At 38.7% G+C, this 17148-nt stretch overlaps 3 protein-coding genes across 4 annotated transcripts; all 3 read left to right on the forward strand.

Annotated features, from left to right (window-relative positions):
• The first annotated feature begins 94 nt into the window (after nucleotides 1-94).
• Nucleotides 95-1643, forward strand: LOC128266279 (uncharacterized). Its single transcript, XM_053002685.1, has 5 exons — nucleotides 95-309; nucleotides 496-593; nucleotides 644-1246; nucleotides 1303-1445; nucleotides 1506-1643. Exons 1-5 carry the CDS (start codon nucleotides 225-227, stop codon nucleotides 1570-1572), a joined length of 996 nt encoding a protein of 331 aa, XP_052858645.1. The 5' UTR covers nucleotides 95-224; the 3' UTR covers nucleotides 1573-1643.
• Nucleotides 1644-2395: 752 nt separating this feature from the next.
• On the forward strand, nucleotides 2396-4762 carry LOC128264181 (mast cell protease 1A-like). The gene is made up of 7 exons (XM_052999555.1): nucleotides 2396-2758; nucleotides 2824-2866; nucleotides 2924-3096; nucleotides 3578-4090; nucleotides 4151-4199; nucleotides 4272-4402; nucleotides 4461-4762. The coding sequence occupies exons 1-7, from the start codon at nucleotides 2512-2514 to the stop codon at nucleotides 4709-4711; spliced, it is 1407 nt and encodes a 468-aa protein (XP_052855515.1). The 5' UTR covers nucleotides 2396-2511; the 3' UTR covers nucleotides 4712-4762.
• Nucleotides 4763-5631: 869 nt separating this feature from the next.
• Nucleotides 5632-15267, forward strand: LOC128260004 (uncharacterized). 2 transcript variants are annotated; one of them, XM_052992685.1, is made up of 6 exons: nucleotides 5632-5883; nucleotides 7100-7437; nucleotides 12568-12683; nucleotides 13389-14141; nucleotides 14624-14808; nucleotides 14922-15267. In XM_052992685.1, exons 2-6 carry the CDS (start codon nucleotides 7353-7355, stop codon nucleotides 14989-14991), a joined length of 1209 nt encoding a protein of 402 aa, XP_052848645.1. In that variant the 5' UTR covers nucleotides 5632-5883; nucleotides 7100-7352; the 3' UTR covers nucleotides 14992-15267. The 2 variants fall into 2 exon arrangements, with proteins under 2 accessions (XP_052848645.1, XP_052848652.1); XM_052992692.1 differs by lacking the exon at nucleotides 5632-5883 and adding an exon at nucleotides 5917-6836.
• The last annotated feature ends 1881 nt before the right edge of the window (nucleotides 15268-17148 follow it).

The raw sequence follows: 17148 nt of genomic DNA on the forward strand, positions 1-17148 counted from the left end.
TCGAAAAACTATAAAAATAAACCCCAAAAATATACAATACAAACTGGTTATTAAAAGGTGGGTACAGATTAGAGAATAATAATAATGGAATTGTTCTGCTTGGGTCAGTCTGCCAGAGAAGCGCTTGGTGTTCACATCGTGTTTGGCATTTCAGAGCTCTGAGTTTACATACCCACTATCTTTCTTGTATTTGATTTACATACCCAGATCTTTGTTTGCTAAAAATGATAAAGAGCAAGATAAGTGAGGACAAGTTGGAGACGCTTGTTTCGCGAAGTGCTGTGCCGATCATTGATCTCGCCCATTGCGGTAAGTTTTCTCTCCGAACTTCGTTTAAATAAATTAATTTAAACTACTCCGAGGCATCAGCATATTGCTTGTTTTGTGGGTAAGGCAGGCCTTTCAAATAATTCCCACCATCCCTCAGAGGAAAATATTTGATAATGTATCTTATCAGTAAACAAAGTCAAACAATACTAATCTGTTCATTTCCAGGCAAGTCCCTTGTCAATAGGGTTGGTCAGCAACTGCATAAGGCTTTCACCGAGAAGGGAATCGCTTTTCTGGTTAATCATGGCATTGCCGAGGATAAGGTGAGTTTGGATAATCCCTGTTATTGTCTTATTACTTGTTCTTTCCCCAGATTAAAGCTGTTTGGGATCAATTCGACAACTTCTTGGACCTGCCAGCAGAGGTTCAGGATCGCTACAGGAGAAGAGATGGTGTGAACTATGGATATGTTAGTCCTGGCATGGAGCGATTCGATGGAAGTACCCCTGAGCTGCGGCACGCCTACAATATTTGCAAACTGGATGAACACAATATTCCCAGGGGGCCACTGCCAGAATTTGCCGACGATATAACCACCCTATGCGAGGACCTAAAAACAATGTCCACCTTTATACTGAAGGCCATGGAGGTGGCCTTGGAGATTCCACCGTCGTTCCTTATCGACAGGCATTCCCAGATGCTGGAGGGCGATGAGGTTAACATGAGCACCTTAAGAATGCTCTACTATCCGGCGATTGTGGACGATGAACCGGGTCAGAGTGAGGGCGCCATACGATGTGGTGCCCATGTGGACTATGGCACCTTCACCCTGCTCGCCCAGGATTCGGAGGGCGGATTGGAGGTCCAACTGCCGGGCAGCGAGAAATGGGAGCGAGTGGGCCATCTACCTGGAGCCATACTCATAAATGGCGGGGAACTGCTGTCCATCTGGACAAATCAGAGATACCATGCCTTGGTACGTTACTCCTAAGTATAGGAAATTTTCCAATTAACTAATATAATACTCCCCAGCCTCATCGCGTCGTTATACCTGAACAAGATCATATACGCACCCGTGGAAGACATTCCATTGCCTACTTTTGTCATCCCAATAACTCAACAATGATATCTTCCAACGATCTCCCCATTGAAGGTGTCGCACCTAGTGATGACAAGTAAGATTTGTTACATCTTTTTATTACTATCCATTTTTTGTTTTGTGTTTAAACCCCTAGTGTCTACAGCGCCTATGAACTGATTCAGAAAAAGTTTAATGACACCTACGGCCAGCGATCTCAATAAACCAACGAATCTGAGACAAAAGCTTATTACTTGAAACTGGTATTTTTAATAAAGCAATGTTACTATTTAAATTGATATAGTATAAATAAATTGTCACTTTCATACTTTAAATAACTTAATTTACATTTTAAATAGGGAAAGGTATGGAGGTTTGAATCCCAAAACATTTATGTTAATCTATTTTTGTCTAACATGTCTAGAATTTACATGAATATCTGTAGTAAAACTAGTAAGCTTCTGATACTGTTATGGATATTACCCGGCTGATTTAAACGTTTAAAGGTTTGCATTTTGCATGTTTAAATAATAATAACACATAAACCCGGTACCTTACTTACTCTACATATAGAAGCCAACTTACATTAACCACCGTCAATGACGGTCCATATATACTTGCCGTCTCAATTTTTCTCAAAATATTCTACCGTCGACCTCTGTTGTTTCTATCTTAAGATGTTTCCCAAATAATTGTAGTATATTTTGAGCCCATCAAAATTAAAATGCCGGGCGTTCTAGCATGGTGATTTTTTTTTTTTTACGCAACAAAACTTATGATCTGGATAATTCCGGAGTCGAGTTCCAGAAGAGGACATCTCGGACCGCAAGACCACGGATTTTGAAAACATTTTTTTCTCATTGTAAATACATTTTTTTCAAATTCAAAATTCAAGAACACATATTTCCAATTTTAATTATTTTTTTTTTTAATTAGTACAAATTTCCTCAATGTTATTTTTTTAGTCAAAATCTGTACTCAAAATGAGTACATCCTTATATCTGAGCGTTGGAATTTTCTCTGTGTAAGTATATATACTTAATCAGCACCAACATCACGGGGACTCAAATTTCCAATTTCATCAAGACTTTTGAAGGCTTATCAGTAAGAAATTTTAGCTATGATGATAAGCTCCCACTGGGGCTTTGATTTCGGCTCATCTAATGACTTGCAGCCAGTTTTCAAGCATCTTTGGATTGAAAATGTCTGTGCTTTCGCTAGCTCTGTTCGCACTCCTGTCTTTCGACCAGGGATCAGCTAAATTGCTGGATACAAATTGTGCGCCCTTCGTAGAGTATGGCCTAAGAATAATCGGTGGTGAAGACGCCCAAAACTACTATACCCCCTGGATTGCCAGCTTATACAACAGTGCAAAAGAGTTCATAGGCGCTGGAACGCTTATTAACAAACGTAAGTGTTAGAAAACATTAAAGTTTAATCTATTTATACATACGAACAATCATTTGTGCTTTTAGGATTCGTTCTAACAGTTGCGCACGTCTTAGAAGGTAATCTAGAGTAAGTAATATTATGTCGGATAAAGATATGTTTGATGTTCAATATATATCGGTCTAGATTCGTGCGCTTGGGGGAAAAAGACAGATCGTGCATAACATCAAACTGCTCAGTCATTAAAGAGTATTCAGTAGACCGGGCCATAAAGCATCCCTATTACTTCAACCGTAATAATAAACTTCTCAAGAACGATGTAGCTATGCTAAGACTAAACTTTGATGTGGAGTACAATGGTAAGTTTTCTAAAAATAGGAAGGCACGAAAAAAGACATAGTTGTTTTCAATTTTGTATTATTTTTCCATTATGCTAACAGAAAACATCATAATTTCATTGAAAGATATAAGTTTCTTTTTATATGTTTCTAAAACCAGACCTAATTTCCTTTACCTTTCCCAACACTGGATATACATATAATATACATTTAATAAAATAGTTGCTAAAATTTTCATTTACACAATCGTAAACATATGTATATGGTACCTCGCATATCATGCGAACATCTTAGTCGCTTGCGAAAAAATTGACTTTTTTGTTTCGATTTACTAAATATGCTTCAAACGCTTAAAATGTATCAGTTTTCTTAAATTTATTTGAAATTGCATAAAACATTTTTTAAAGTAGAAAATAAAAAAAAAAAGAATTTTAAAATATCTGAAGCATAAAGGGATTTAACCTTTTTTATTCAGTATTCTAAATAATTATTCTACCTGCAGAGTTTATTAAGCCAATTTGCATCATCGTGGACGAAGAAGTAAATTTAGCGGATATAAACAAAATTAGGGCTTTCGGCTGGGGTGTAACCCAGCCATTCGGAAGGGAATATAGTGATACTCTGAAAACTATTTTTCTGGATCTCCGGAGCTCACAAGAATGCCTTCAATCCTTGAATGTAAGCATCACCGATGAGCAGATCTGCGCCGGATCAGCCACTGGAGGTGACACCTCTACAGGTGACTCCGGTGGTCCGATGGCGGGGAATTACATCTATGAGGGGAAAAATAAATTCGTTCAAATTGGGATCGTGAGTTACGGTTCCCAAGGAGGTAACAACTCTGCCATTTACACTAATGTTTTGAGACACCGAAAATGGATACTTTCTGTGCTGCGAACCCATGGGCAGCGCCTTTTATATGAGGAGTGCGGTGGGTTTGGCACTTGGCCCTTTTTCGGAAGTGAATTTGAAGACGGGCCTTATGAGTTAATAGCGTGCACGCAAATTACCGATCGTAAGAAAATTCTTTTCATTGTCTCAAAGACAAATAATATCTATTCCGAATTTTTTAAAGGTTTCTGTCTGACTTCTGCAACTTCGTTAAGCCAGTTCTCCAATTACGTGTAAGTAGTCCAATAATTATGATCAAGCGTCAATGATCAAACTGGTAATTATACCTAATCTAATCTACGTAGGTGGGTGCCATTGAATGGAAATGCTTCCTGGAAAGCTGAGATCCAAATACACCCCGAGTTCTACGTTTCGCGAGGACAAATGAGGAACAATTTAGCTTTGCTCAAGCCACCTCCGAGGGTGTCAATACCAGGCAAGAAAGTTTTAGTTTGGACCAATTCATATATTTATAAAAAAATATTTTTATACAGAGTTTGAGAAACCACCGTGCATTGAAGTGAACACTATTTTATCAGCAACGTTTCCTGGTAATCGCCTTTTAATTAAAAATTACCCTGATCACGTGGTTGTGGGTCGAGGAGCTTATAGTACCAGACAGGGCACCAATTCCTCGCGGTACTTTCTGGAGGCCATATTTAGCCATATTGATCAGTATGGTGAGGAGTATTATATAAATGTTTCAGCGTACGAGAAGTGGATACGGGAAGTGGTTGAAAAATAAATGTTTTTAATAATAATATTCAAAAATACAAAACAAACTGGACAACATTGACGAGTAAACTATGAACTTATTCATTATAGTGTGTTCAAAACTCACCGAACTACAATACTGAATGGAATGAACAAAACTACAATGGATTATTGACTCAAAAACAGAGAAAAGTAAAGTAAACCTTAAAAGTAAAACTGCAACACTTAATATTTAAACTCAAAAGTAAAGTTAAGATGCTACAAAGTAAAAATTTTCATTGTAACAAGCAAACAATTTAATTTTTTATACATTTTCGAAATGAAATGAAAATAAATTCTCATTTGACATAAGCAAAGATTAAGTGATGCTAAAGTTTTGTTTACTTCATAATACAAAATTGCAGGTTTTTTTGGTTCGTCTTGATTAACGTAGTAAGAAAACAAAATAGTCTCTTACAAGAATGCTGCAGAAAAAAGTTTTTCGACTTCTAGCGATTGTTCTAAATCTAATTTTTTTCTTCAAAAAATATATAGTTTTAAATTGTGATTTTCTATTATTTCTTTTATAATGATTAGCGTTGCCTGTTTTTAGGTTTTTAAAATTTAAATATTTTACAGTTTTTCGTGTGTAAAGTAAAATATATCGTCCGTAGTATCGAAATGCCAACGGTTGGTTTATACGATCTCGACACGATTTCCCGCCAAAAGATGTTTGACCTACAATTCCCCAAAGAAAATCCTTAAATTTAAAAATAATGTCTATTAAACTTATAAGCTTGATTTTAAATGCTTAAAGGTACAACAATTTACATTATTTCATGTGTAAACTGTAGTTGATCATGTAGAAACCGGAGAGCTACAATACTGAAATGTTAACACGATTCTAGAGACTGGAGTGCTTGGCAAAACATCGATAGTTTCTACAGCGACTACCGATCGTTTTCGAACTGGATCCGAAGCGACAGAAAATCGCGGATCGCAAATGTTTTGAGACAAACGCCGTTCCTCTCTGCACTAGTTAAGGTGTATCTAGGTTAAATTCGCGAGTGCCTGGTGTGTTACAAAATGATGGAAAGTGTGCAAAAAAAGCATCTGAAAGCGATACGAAAATTGACTAAGTAGATTGTTGGCCAACTGCTTGTGTCGGGTCGGGTGTTCGATGAAAAGCGAAACCTGTGCGAAAAAAGAAAGCGAGTTTTCACTGTAAGCAAAAGCAAAAGCAAAACCAAATGCTCATCGGTATAAGTCACAATTTCGAGCTGAATAGGCGCTTCGAGTAGTTTTAGTTGGCATTCGTTTTGGCAGCGAAAGGCGAGGCAATCGCTTACTCATGCTTAGAGATACCCCTTTCTGGCCCTCCCTCAAAGAAACCGCATCCATGCAATGCAGACAGACTGATCGACTGACAGACTGGCAGACTGGCAGACATTGTTCATCCGGCAGGCATTTCCTGAAGACAAACGCGCTTGGCAACAGCAAAGAGATCGCTCAGCTGGTTTATTTAGGGGGTGAAAAGGCAGGCAGGAGGGCTCACACCTGAGCCCGAGTGCCGTTGAACGGCCAAACGGGATCTGCCAGATACAAGATACAAGATACTCACATCACAGAGTATATGTATCTGCATTTGTAGCTGTATCTGTAACTGTATCTGTATCTGCAGCTCAAGTATATACTCGAATATGTATGTGGATATATGTATATACCCGGGCCACGTTAATAGCCATCACAAATATTGCAAAAGCAAACCGAGACGTTGCTACCTGTTGACGGCTTCGCTTAGCCTCACCTTTCGGCCCCGCTTACCATAAGTTACCTACATTTAGCCATTGTGAGTACGCAGCTGGCTCAGACCCCCTCCACCGCAGAAGCACAAGTGCTAATTTAGTTATCACAATTTTTGATTTGATTAAATTTTATCTAATTGCGACGCACATGCAGGCATACTCCACATACTAGACTGCTCGCAATCAGTAGGTTTTTGCAAAATAAAATCGTAAACGGCTGCGATAAGAAGCCCAAGCAGGAACCCCCCCAAAAATCAAATATTAAATAAACGAGTGGCTCAGTTCTTTCAAGTAGCGCGAAGCGATTGTTCGATCGCCTCTCGCCCGCCACGCGCCCTTCTAAAATCAGCAATCATCCAAAACCAATCACCAGTTCGTATTTCGGATCGTATTGGATCGTAAACCACTAAGACCCCGCCCCCCTCCGTTTCCCAGAAATTTCTGCTGTCAAAGCGTTTGCTCGCTAGCCAAACAAAAACAATAGCCGTTGCAAAAACAAATAGCGAAAATTCAAACAAAAATACAAAATACTCGGATGCGCGATTTCGAATGTTTGATTTTATTTTTTTTTTTGCTCTCAATCGGTAGTATATAACCAGTCTAATAATCGAATTCTGTGCGTTGCTGTCATTCAGTTTTATATAGTCAGCCATCGCTGGAAGTGCACCTCGTCTGCGTATCCCCCGTTCGCTTTCGAGTCCCAGTCCCCAGCCCCATTTGTGATTAAGATAAAGAGCGAGCACAAGTGCGGCGAGTGTTGTTCGATCGCCCCCCAATCAAAAACCAAAGAACTTTAGACGTCGAAGAACCTCTGGAATACGGAATAATCGCACAGACTACATACTACATAGATACTACAACACAGCACAGCACAGCACAGCACACAAAATGATAAAAACAAAGAGCAGTGACGACAAACTGGACACTCTGCTCTCGCGCAGCGTGGTTCCGATCATCGATCTCGCCCACTGTGGTAAGTAACCCCCTGCCAACTATTCCCCCCAAAGCTAACCCCATGCTACTACTGGTGGCACCATCAATCGCATTAAACATGCGGCTGATCGCCACTCAAACTCGTTGCTAGGCCAGCGATTTGTGCACGGCGAAAAAAAAGAACGCAAAACCTTGCCATCAATGGAGGAGTTTTTCCATTAAAAAATAACACTTATCTGTGACATGTCTCGGAAATGTACAACTGATTGGGGAGTTCCCGGCATGATAAATTCTATTCCAATGCTACGTTTGAATATGGTGTGAAATATAGTAAACCTCAAGCAGGCAAAAAAATAACTGAAAATGAAAAAGTTTATTTTAAAATAATTTTTGTTAAAATTGTTTTGCCTGTATTTTATGGTTTTAAATGCTTTTATATTGTTATGGCTTCTAATCCAAAACTTAATAATGACAATAAACTAAGCAAAATCATAAGTAAACATTCCAGAACTGTTTAATTTGTGTTTTATCAGTGGTAGTAGTTTTTCAACTTTTTATTACTTTGGCTTGCTGTTTATGTTGTGTACAAATTCTTTTTAAGCACACTCAGTAAAATTCCCATGAAAATCATATGCCAAGATAAGCACAAATAAAATAAAATCTTAAAGAATGCAATGACTTATTAATTTATAAAATTATGAGGTTCGCAAAAGTCATAAATATTTTCCAAATTTTAAATTTATATATTTAGCATTTTTTTTTTGAATGTATGCATTGAAATTTTCACATTGCTACTTAGTTAATATGACTTATTTAAAAAAGATAAGATTAAGATTGGTTTTGTAGAAGGTACAAAAATAAATAATCTATTTAATTTTGTTAGATTTTTTCTCTGTGCACTTGAGAACTGCGCTGTCAGCTGGGCTTAATTAAGTGCACTCGTCATTGAGTCATCGACAGTTCTGTTTGGGTGACTATTCCCAATTTTTCAGGGCTAAAAGGGGCTCCCTCGCTTAATTGCATTTAGTTAATTTTGTTCGTGGTACTTCAACTACGACGTAGTTAATTATAAGCAATTATTAACTTGTGTAAGCGACACCTGATCCCAGTTTCTCTGTTAATAAAAATGAATAATGCAAAGCTAGCTGGAGAAAATCTGATCGTAGAACTTATACCCTATCGCCTAAAGTCAACGAATTGAAAGTAGATAGTTATCAATTAAGTACTTTTGTGTATAAAAAGCCGGCAAGTATTGCCTTGTATTTTAATGCGATTTCGTGGAATTATAAATCATCAGTAACTTGAGAGTGATTGTTCTCTAAATCGCAAGTGGTTTAGATTTCTTTTTCTGTATACATCATAATAAAAGTGACAAAATCCTAAACATATGAGGTAAGAAAAAAGTTCAATTGTAATAATCAAAACATATGAATATTTATATAAATAAGGTCTATGAATATTTATACATTTGGAGGAAAATCACACTACAAGCTTTGTCAGATAAATAGCAATCCTCGTGCAAATTCATAGTACCTACACCCGGAGAAAATAAATAAATAAATTAAATAAATCTTTTCACTACTAATTTATCCGCGAGGGGTGTTTTGTTTAAATCAAAGTGTGTTACACTTTCATTTTTATTTTTAAGTTTGAACATATTAGATTTAAAATTAAAGAAATTATTTATATCTATTATTTTCCAGTTGGATAAACCAATTAAATATGTTGGTAACTAGTTCATTTTAAATATATATGTGAGATACTTAGGATAACATGTTTCTTTTCCCTGCTACTCATAAAACTCATATATGGTCTTTGTTTGTTGTACTGCCATGAGATTACCAAGAGTTTCTTTGGCTAACCTTTGGCATACCTGGGGCTCAAATTCGTTCCACCAGATTTAATGGCTTTGTTTGTTCCTCAGCGTTTCTTCTGCCCTTCTTTGGCCACACCAACATTTTCCATTTGCCTATTTCGAAGCCTTACCCATTGTGTTAACTGGGTTTCTGCCTATACGTGACACAGTTTCGGTTTCAGTTTAAGTTTCTCCTCCTTCTCCGGTGCAATGGAAAATGGAAAATGCCATGGAAAATGCCTGCTTATCGTTCCGTAAGTTTCGCCAAGGGCTCTACCCGAATATACGAGGTACAGTGGGGTCTGGCCTTGGCGGAAGCGGAGGCACTCTCTTGACCTTATCGCCCCATCGAAGCCATTGACCCCCAAAGCAGCTAGAAGCAATTAAGTCGCTGCCTTGCGGCATTTTATGTCAACGGAACTTCAATTGGATTTTTTTCTCTCCTTTCCTTTGTTTGGTTTTGTTTTGATTATTTGTTTTTTTTTCGTTTTTCATGGGCTCCAAAGTGGAGAGGTTTTTGAACTATATTGAAAGTCGTACTTGCGGCATTTGTGGAATGTTTTCTGTTTCTGTTTCTATGGGCCAAGGGGGCCCAGTGCGGAAACTCAAACAAACGCATCAAAATATTTACAATTATTTGAGTTATTACGAAACCAGATTTTGTTATTACGAAACCAGATTTTGTTGTGACTGCAATGATGCGGTGATTGCAGCTTTATTTACACACTGCCGGCGACCAGTTTTCCGTGCTTCGCAGTTACCAGTTTGGAAACGGGCATGGCCTGGTGGTAATGACGCATCTCTGTTTTCTGTTTTTGGGGCTTGGGGATTCACTGCACAGCGTCATCGACGGACCTCACCTTGTTTTGTTCGGAAAGCAAAACACAACAACAGGCTAAAGATACTACCGAAATACGAGGCGGTACGAGCATGTTAAGTAGTTGGACTTTTGCCGAGCAACCGATCGAAACCAGCTTAAACCTGTTGATTCTTGGCTTTAACTTTGGCTGTGGCTGACGTGCCTGGCGCTTGGTTTAATGGCCACACAATCGCGTTTTGCCTGTTTCTCTCTGGCAAAAGCAATGTGTAGAAATTGCCAGCTCGGCCTGGGCGGATTTCTCTTGACCCCACAAACTGAACTTCGTTATGCATTGAGCCATCGTGGCAAATCGAATTGACAGCTGGCCAAATTAATTTGCAACCTTCAACACAAATTGATGCTAAATTTTATTCACAGTACCATAATATTATTGTGGCCAATTACCTCGATGCCGATGACTTCTGTCCCCGTGCCCGCGTATATTTCAATGCCATTGAAATTGTTTTTCCATTAGCCCGACATCTGCAGGCCATTTCCACGCTTCATCCTTTCGTTCAAGCCACTTTCCAATAGCCGCCATTCAGTTTTCTATAAATAAGTTATACTGCACAGCCATATTTCTCGACGAAAATTCCGCAACCAAATTGCCACATATATACGAGCTCAAATGGGTCTATAAATATTGAATTGAATTAATTCAACCGAGGGATTCAAGTGGCAAGTTTGGAATCTATTTGTGTATTATGTTTAAGGGGTTATTCCCGCATGAGTATATGTACATATGGAAATTCCGATGGCCACATAATGCCTATACCTAGAAAAAAATTGGCTTTAGATATGTAAACGACATTGTTTTATAAAAAACAACATTTAAATTAAGAATTTTTAAATTTTTTTCACAACTTAAAGGCACTTTAAAATTCTTCTTCTCAGGGAAATATTTATTAATCAAACATACTGCAGAGTTCATATTTTTCCAAGTGTATAAAGAGTTCAATTGCCCATTGCAATTAAATTACAAATATACAGAATCAAATGGCGTTGAAAACAAACAATAGAAATGCTTAACGCGTGCCCGCAATTTATGTCCGACCATAAATGCATAAAAGCCAATCAATTTCAACGATAAATTAGTACAACAAGCGCCCAGTCCAATCAAATAGAAAACACAATAAAACATGAGGAAAACAAATCGAAACGTTGATACGAGAAATTCTGGCATCGATCGCAGTTTTGAGAGAGATGATCTTCAAGCGACTTGGCCTCCTCAACGGAACCAAGTGAATTTACTGACTCAATTAGCTAAATTAGCGACAAGTTAGCACTGACAACTGAAAACTGAAAACTGAAAAAAGTGGCAAATTGAAAAGCTACTCGCATCCCAATTGCCGCCTAATTGAATTGCATGCCAGCAGTAGCAGGAAAAACAAGCAAAACGAGCAAAACAGAAATAAAACTGGACCGCTGATGCCTAATGAAAACGAAAGGCGATCCGCTGGCGTCAATTGGAATCATTCAATTCGCCCGACTGACCTCTCCGCCGCCTCATCATCATTCCGCACATCATCTGGTGATGCCTCCCATTTGAGCAAATAATTATCGTAATAATACTTCCCGCCTGACGACAGAGCAAGCTCTACTAAGCGGCATGATAAGCGGCGTTATTGTTATTATTTGTGAAATGCTGGAAATTCTGAAAACCCTTATCAGTCGCTGGGGGCAGTAGTGCGTCACTGGCCAAAACGGTGAGCTGCTTAGGGCAGGTGGAAAGGCAACAAAGTAACTTCCAGAGTAGTGCTTAGACAACCTATTTATAGATTGCCCATACGCCCAGTGTGACACAGGCGGGAATGTATATAATTACTTTGCATTCCCCGATTTCATTCATGAGTAAGTGATCACTTTAGCAAGGTTTTTCGCTGCTCTTCTTCCAGATAAAGGTAGCTAACTATCTATCAGGTTTAAAGTCCAAAAGGCGGGGTGGAATCACCACTTCCGTTGCGGCTTTTCCGCGCATTTTCTATTTAATTTTCCGCTGTGCATTGTCAATGTCGGCAACGTAGTATTGAAATTGATTGCATTTACCTTTATTGCTATGGGGGCTATTGCACATTATCGAGCTCGCCGTTTTGCCTGCCATTGTGCGATTGCGGTTCATTGGAGATTCCAAGTGCTATATGCCCGATTATCTCACCCAAGTGCCGGACCTGTGGCACGTGCACGTGGGACGCCTCTTAGCGACACTTCTCAATGAGCCCTGACATTCAAATCAAACGGCCAAGTGCTCGCGAGCCAGCTATTTATTGCCTTCAGCCATAGAGTGTTCAATCCATCCACAGTGCCATAAGCATTGGGTCGTACTTTATGATGGCCAGGTGGAAAACAATTCGAAGAAGCCATAAACGAGCGACCACAAAACAATTAGCGGTTGAGTGGCAGTTCCGCTGGTTATTCCCACGCCAACTAATCGCTCCTTTCTTTCATCTGAATTGCAGGTATCGAGGAGGTGCCGGTCAAGTCGGTGGTCAACCGCGTGGGTCACCAGCTGAAGAGGGCCCTCTCCGAGAAGGGCATGGCCCTGCTGGTCAACCATGGCATATCAGACGAGAAGGTAAGGCCTCCTTCATTTAAAATGTATTTTTAAATTCAAATAAAAGTTTTCTAAGATGTATAAGTTACTAAAATATATGTAGGTTATTAGGTATTTTAAAGCTTAAAAACAAAACAATTAAACAAAATAAAATTTCCATATTAAAGAGAAGCTAAGACCATATCAAAGTTGAAACAAATTTATCATAGTAAATAAATTTCTTAAGTTGCGTACAATCTTAAAAGAATGTTTAATTTATTAATGTTCGTTAAATTTAACTTAAATTATTCAAAGATATTTATATATTAAACCTCAACAAGTGCAAACCAAACACAAAGTTCAAAGAACAAAAAACCCTGAAATATAAAATAATAAAATAAACCCCCAAAGAAAATTTCAATGAATTGTTTAACCGATAAATATAATTATGCCTTTTATTTAAATCTTCAATCGATAAATCGCTATTTAAAATCAATAACGTCATAAATCAAGCAGCAATTTGTAAATCTCTTTCAAAATCTCAGTAATATAAATATACTATCAGCATGATAGGAATTGATATTGATAGTTTATATTCCAGGGGAAGTCATATCTCTATACAGATTAAAATAAATAACAGAACCACAAGGTCAGAAAGAAAGTTGGAAATAACCAGCAAAGTATTTAGCTATATTTTATTTTATTTTATTTTATTTTATTTTATTTTATTTTATTTTATATTTTCAGCTTAAGACTGCCTGGGATCACCTGGATGATTTCGTGGACCTGCCGCCCGACGTCAGACAGCACTACATCCGCACGGATGGGGACAAACACGGCTACGTGAGTCGCGGCCAGCAGAGATTCGATGGCAAGGCGCCGGAACTGCGCCACGCCTTCAACATCAGCACCCTGAACGCCCAGAACCTGCCGGAGGAGCCGCTGCCCGGATTCGCGGACCACATCAGCACCCTGGCCACGGACTTCAAGGCGCTGGCCAGCTTCATCCTGCAGGCGCTGGCCGTCTCGCTGGACATTCCGCACACGTTCTTCCTCGAAAAGCACTCGCACATGCTGTCCGGCGACCACGACAATATGAGCTCCCTGCGCATGCTCTACTACCCGCCCATTGTGGACGACGAGCCGGGCCAGAACGACGTGATCAAGGGCCGGTGCCAGTACAGCTACCAGCGCTGTCTGTCCAACCAGCCCGACTTCCGGCCGGAGCACAATCCCCGCGACGAGGACGACCTCAACGAGGTGGACGGCCCCAATGGCCAGCTGTTCGAGCACAAACTGGGCAACGGTGCGGTCATCCAGTGTCCACCGCACGTGGACTACGGCACCTTCACCCTGCTCTCCCAGGACTCCGAGGGCGGGCTGGAGGTCAAGCTGCCCGGCAGCGAAAAGTGGCACCGCGTCGGACACCTGCCCGGCTCCATTCTCGTCAACGTCGGCGAGATCTTGAATATCTGGACTCAGGAACGATACCCCGCCTTGGTGAGAATTTGATTTGTTAAAAGGAATTGATTGCAGCAGCTTAATGTATATAGACAGAATAGAGACTTGCCTTATTCTAATTAAAGTTTGTTAAATTGATTAATGGCACTATCTTAAAATAATAAATTAATAACACTTTGAAAATTTAAGTGCAGAAAGACAGACTAGAGACTTGACTTGTTCTAATTATAGTTTCTTAAACTGATTGATAGCAGCAACAATATCTTTTGTATATATATTTAATCGACAGAAAAACACTTAAAACCATATTTAATTTAACAAATTGCTTTGCCAATTAATTTATTTGAACAAAAAGTGAGTAAAGTGATTAGCTGTTGAGAAAATGATTCAACTTTTTTATTAAAAGTTAATATAAAGATTGTAAGGAGCCATAAATGATATAGATTTCAAGCTGTTGTAACCCCCCTAAGGCTCATTCAATTTATGGAATCGCACCTAATCTATTTTGTTTATACCCCCAGCAACATCGCGTGGTTATACCAGAACAGGAACACATTCGTGCCCGTGGTCGCCACTCGATAGCCTTCTTCTGCCATCCGGATAACATTACCATGATATCGCCCAACGATCTGCCCAATCCAGATGCCGCCCAGGACAAGGCGTGTCTCAAGCAGCGAAAGAAGTCCTTCAAGGCGGCGAAAGAACGGTGAGTTTGGCACTCCAGTTTAATCACATTTCCTGTACTAACTCGTCGCTCTTTGTTTCTTTACTTTCTTTTTTTGGCTTATCGCCGACGATTGGTGGCCGTAAATTTGACAGAGTCTACAATGCATATCAGTTAATACAGAAAAAGTTTAGAGATACGTATAGCAATAACAATCACTCATAACGACGACGACGTCGAGCCATCCATCGCATCTCTACCTGAACCGGAATGAAGTTTGGTCGTGTAAACGGATGGGGAAAATGAAAAGCAGCAACTCATATGATGATGTTTTGAACCTTTTTATTATTACCTTTACTTTTATTCCATACGATTGTAATTGCTTCATTTCATTAATTTATATGTATCGAGATACTATATACAATACATGCATACACCGTAAACATATCCCTTTGTATAATAAATATATATGTATAATTTAATATAGTTTCCACTGAAAAACGCACATGTTAACATTTACTTAAGTCGAGGGGTTTTCGCCTATGTTTTTTTGTATTTCTCGTGAAACTTGGAAGGTATCTGAGTACAATTCCGAAATTGACCGACAATCGACCACAAGATCCGTGCTAGCTGTTTATTATTTTGTAAATATTTTCCGCAATTTAATTAACATTTCCTCTTGTAGTCACTTTTACTTGTTTTTCATATATATTTAATGCCATGTGGCCGAGTTACGTATGAATATATAATTTCGTATTAATTAGTAATCACCTTAATGTGGTCTGCTTTAAAATTCTCTTTTATTTTTTTTGCGCTTTTTAATGCATGGATTCCAACTATTCACATGCATAATACATACAATATTTAACAATTATTTGACTACCGTTATTATTAGACACTCAGTTTGTATTTTTGTTACAAAATAAGCTTCAGCTGCGCGTTTCTGTTGGACATTTAATTACATTTAATTTGGTTTGGCTTGCATCTTAATGAGAAATTTCACTTGAACATTGAGCCACTCTCAGCTATTTTATCCGTTTACAATGGTTATGTCTTTGGTACTTGGTATTTCTACTAGCCACGATTACTGTCGAAAATGAATCAGTCATATAAGATCAAAATACAGTCGCTGGCAGAAATAGTCGCACAAGTCATTCGCCATTGAAGAGTCTGTGTGTGGAATGTGCGAGAATTTTCAACTTATCAACTTATGATTGCATCATGGAATGACTCGTCAGCATACTTTTCCCAGCGACTGTTATCGTCGTGAGCTTTGCCTAATGGCCATAATTTAATTATTTACTTTTTCGACGTTTGCGCCAAGTTTTTAGTTTGTTTTTTATTGAAAGTCACATGCTCCCCATGAGTTGACATGCCAATTTGCGGTTAAACTTAATCGTATATTTGTTAATTATGGCTGTTTTTGTTGTTGGTTCTGTCATCCAGGTGGTTTACGGACACGTGCCACACTTCTCCGGCAAAAATACTCTAATTTGAAGGGGTATAAAGGGTGGTAAAGTGGACTAAACACTTTTAGTTTGTCGTATAAAATAAACAGCTGTGCTAAAAATTTAAATTATTAGAATAATTGCAATATAATTGTTTTAACACTTTGAATGTTTTATTTCCTCGTTTCAATGCACCTTCTACTAAAGTGCATTGCACCTGGAAACACTTGTGGCAACAAAGCAATGACTTATGTAATTAAAAATAAATAATTTATAATTATTTTAGTCGGAAAGGAAAACTGTTTAAAGAGCATTTGCATTTTGTACTTCAGCCTCTTATCGCTCGACGCGTAATTTAGTTAACAATATTTGGCTACTTTTCAAATGTTATCAAAACACCGCTGACTGCCAACTTTTTCGTGGGCGTTCCGCAGTTTAAACAAAGAGCCGTTGTGAGTTAAATAAAGCAAATATTGACAGAAAGGGAGGGGTGTAGGGCCGCCAAAAGAGACGGACGATGCCGATGCTCATTTGTCGACGGCGGTGAGCTCTTAAGCCGGCGCTTTAAATAATGACTATGAATCGTAAGAAAAAGTCGGCGTTTTATGCATGTCGTATATATATTTTTTTGCCACGATTTGATATTTTAGGCAAACAATTTCATCCAGCTTTCTGCCGAAAACCACCTTTGATTTATGGGCGCAATGGCGGTGACAAATGGGGCGTGGCAGTTGCTGATAATTTCTCTTTGGTCTCCTATACTCAACTAATTTCGAGACGAAAGCGAAAGTTAACTAAACAGGCTTGGAGTCTAAAGGTTAAGTTTATTGTGCTCCATTGAGATTGTCCAGGCAAGAGAATAGCATTTTAGGAATTTATAGTAGTCACACTTGCTTAAACGATTACAAAACAGTTCTATGAATGTCAGTTGCAT

This window comes from Drosophila gunungcola, chromosome 3R, assembly GCF_025200985.1.
Source record: "Drosophila gunungcola strain Sukarami chromosome 3R, Dgunungcola_SK_2, whole genome shotgun sequence".
In the NCBI taxonomy this organism is placed as follows: domain Eukaryota; kingdom Metazoa; phylum Arthropoda; class Insecta; order Diptera; family Drosophilidae; genus Drosophila; species Drosophila gunungcola.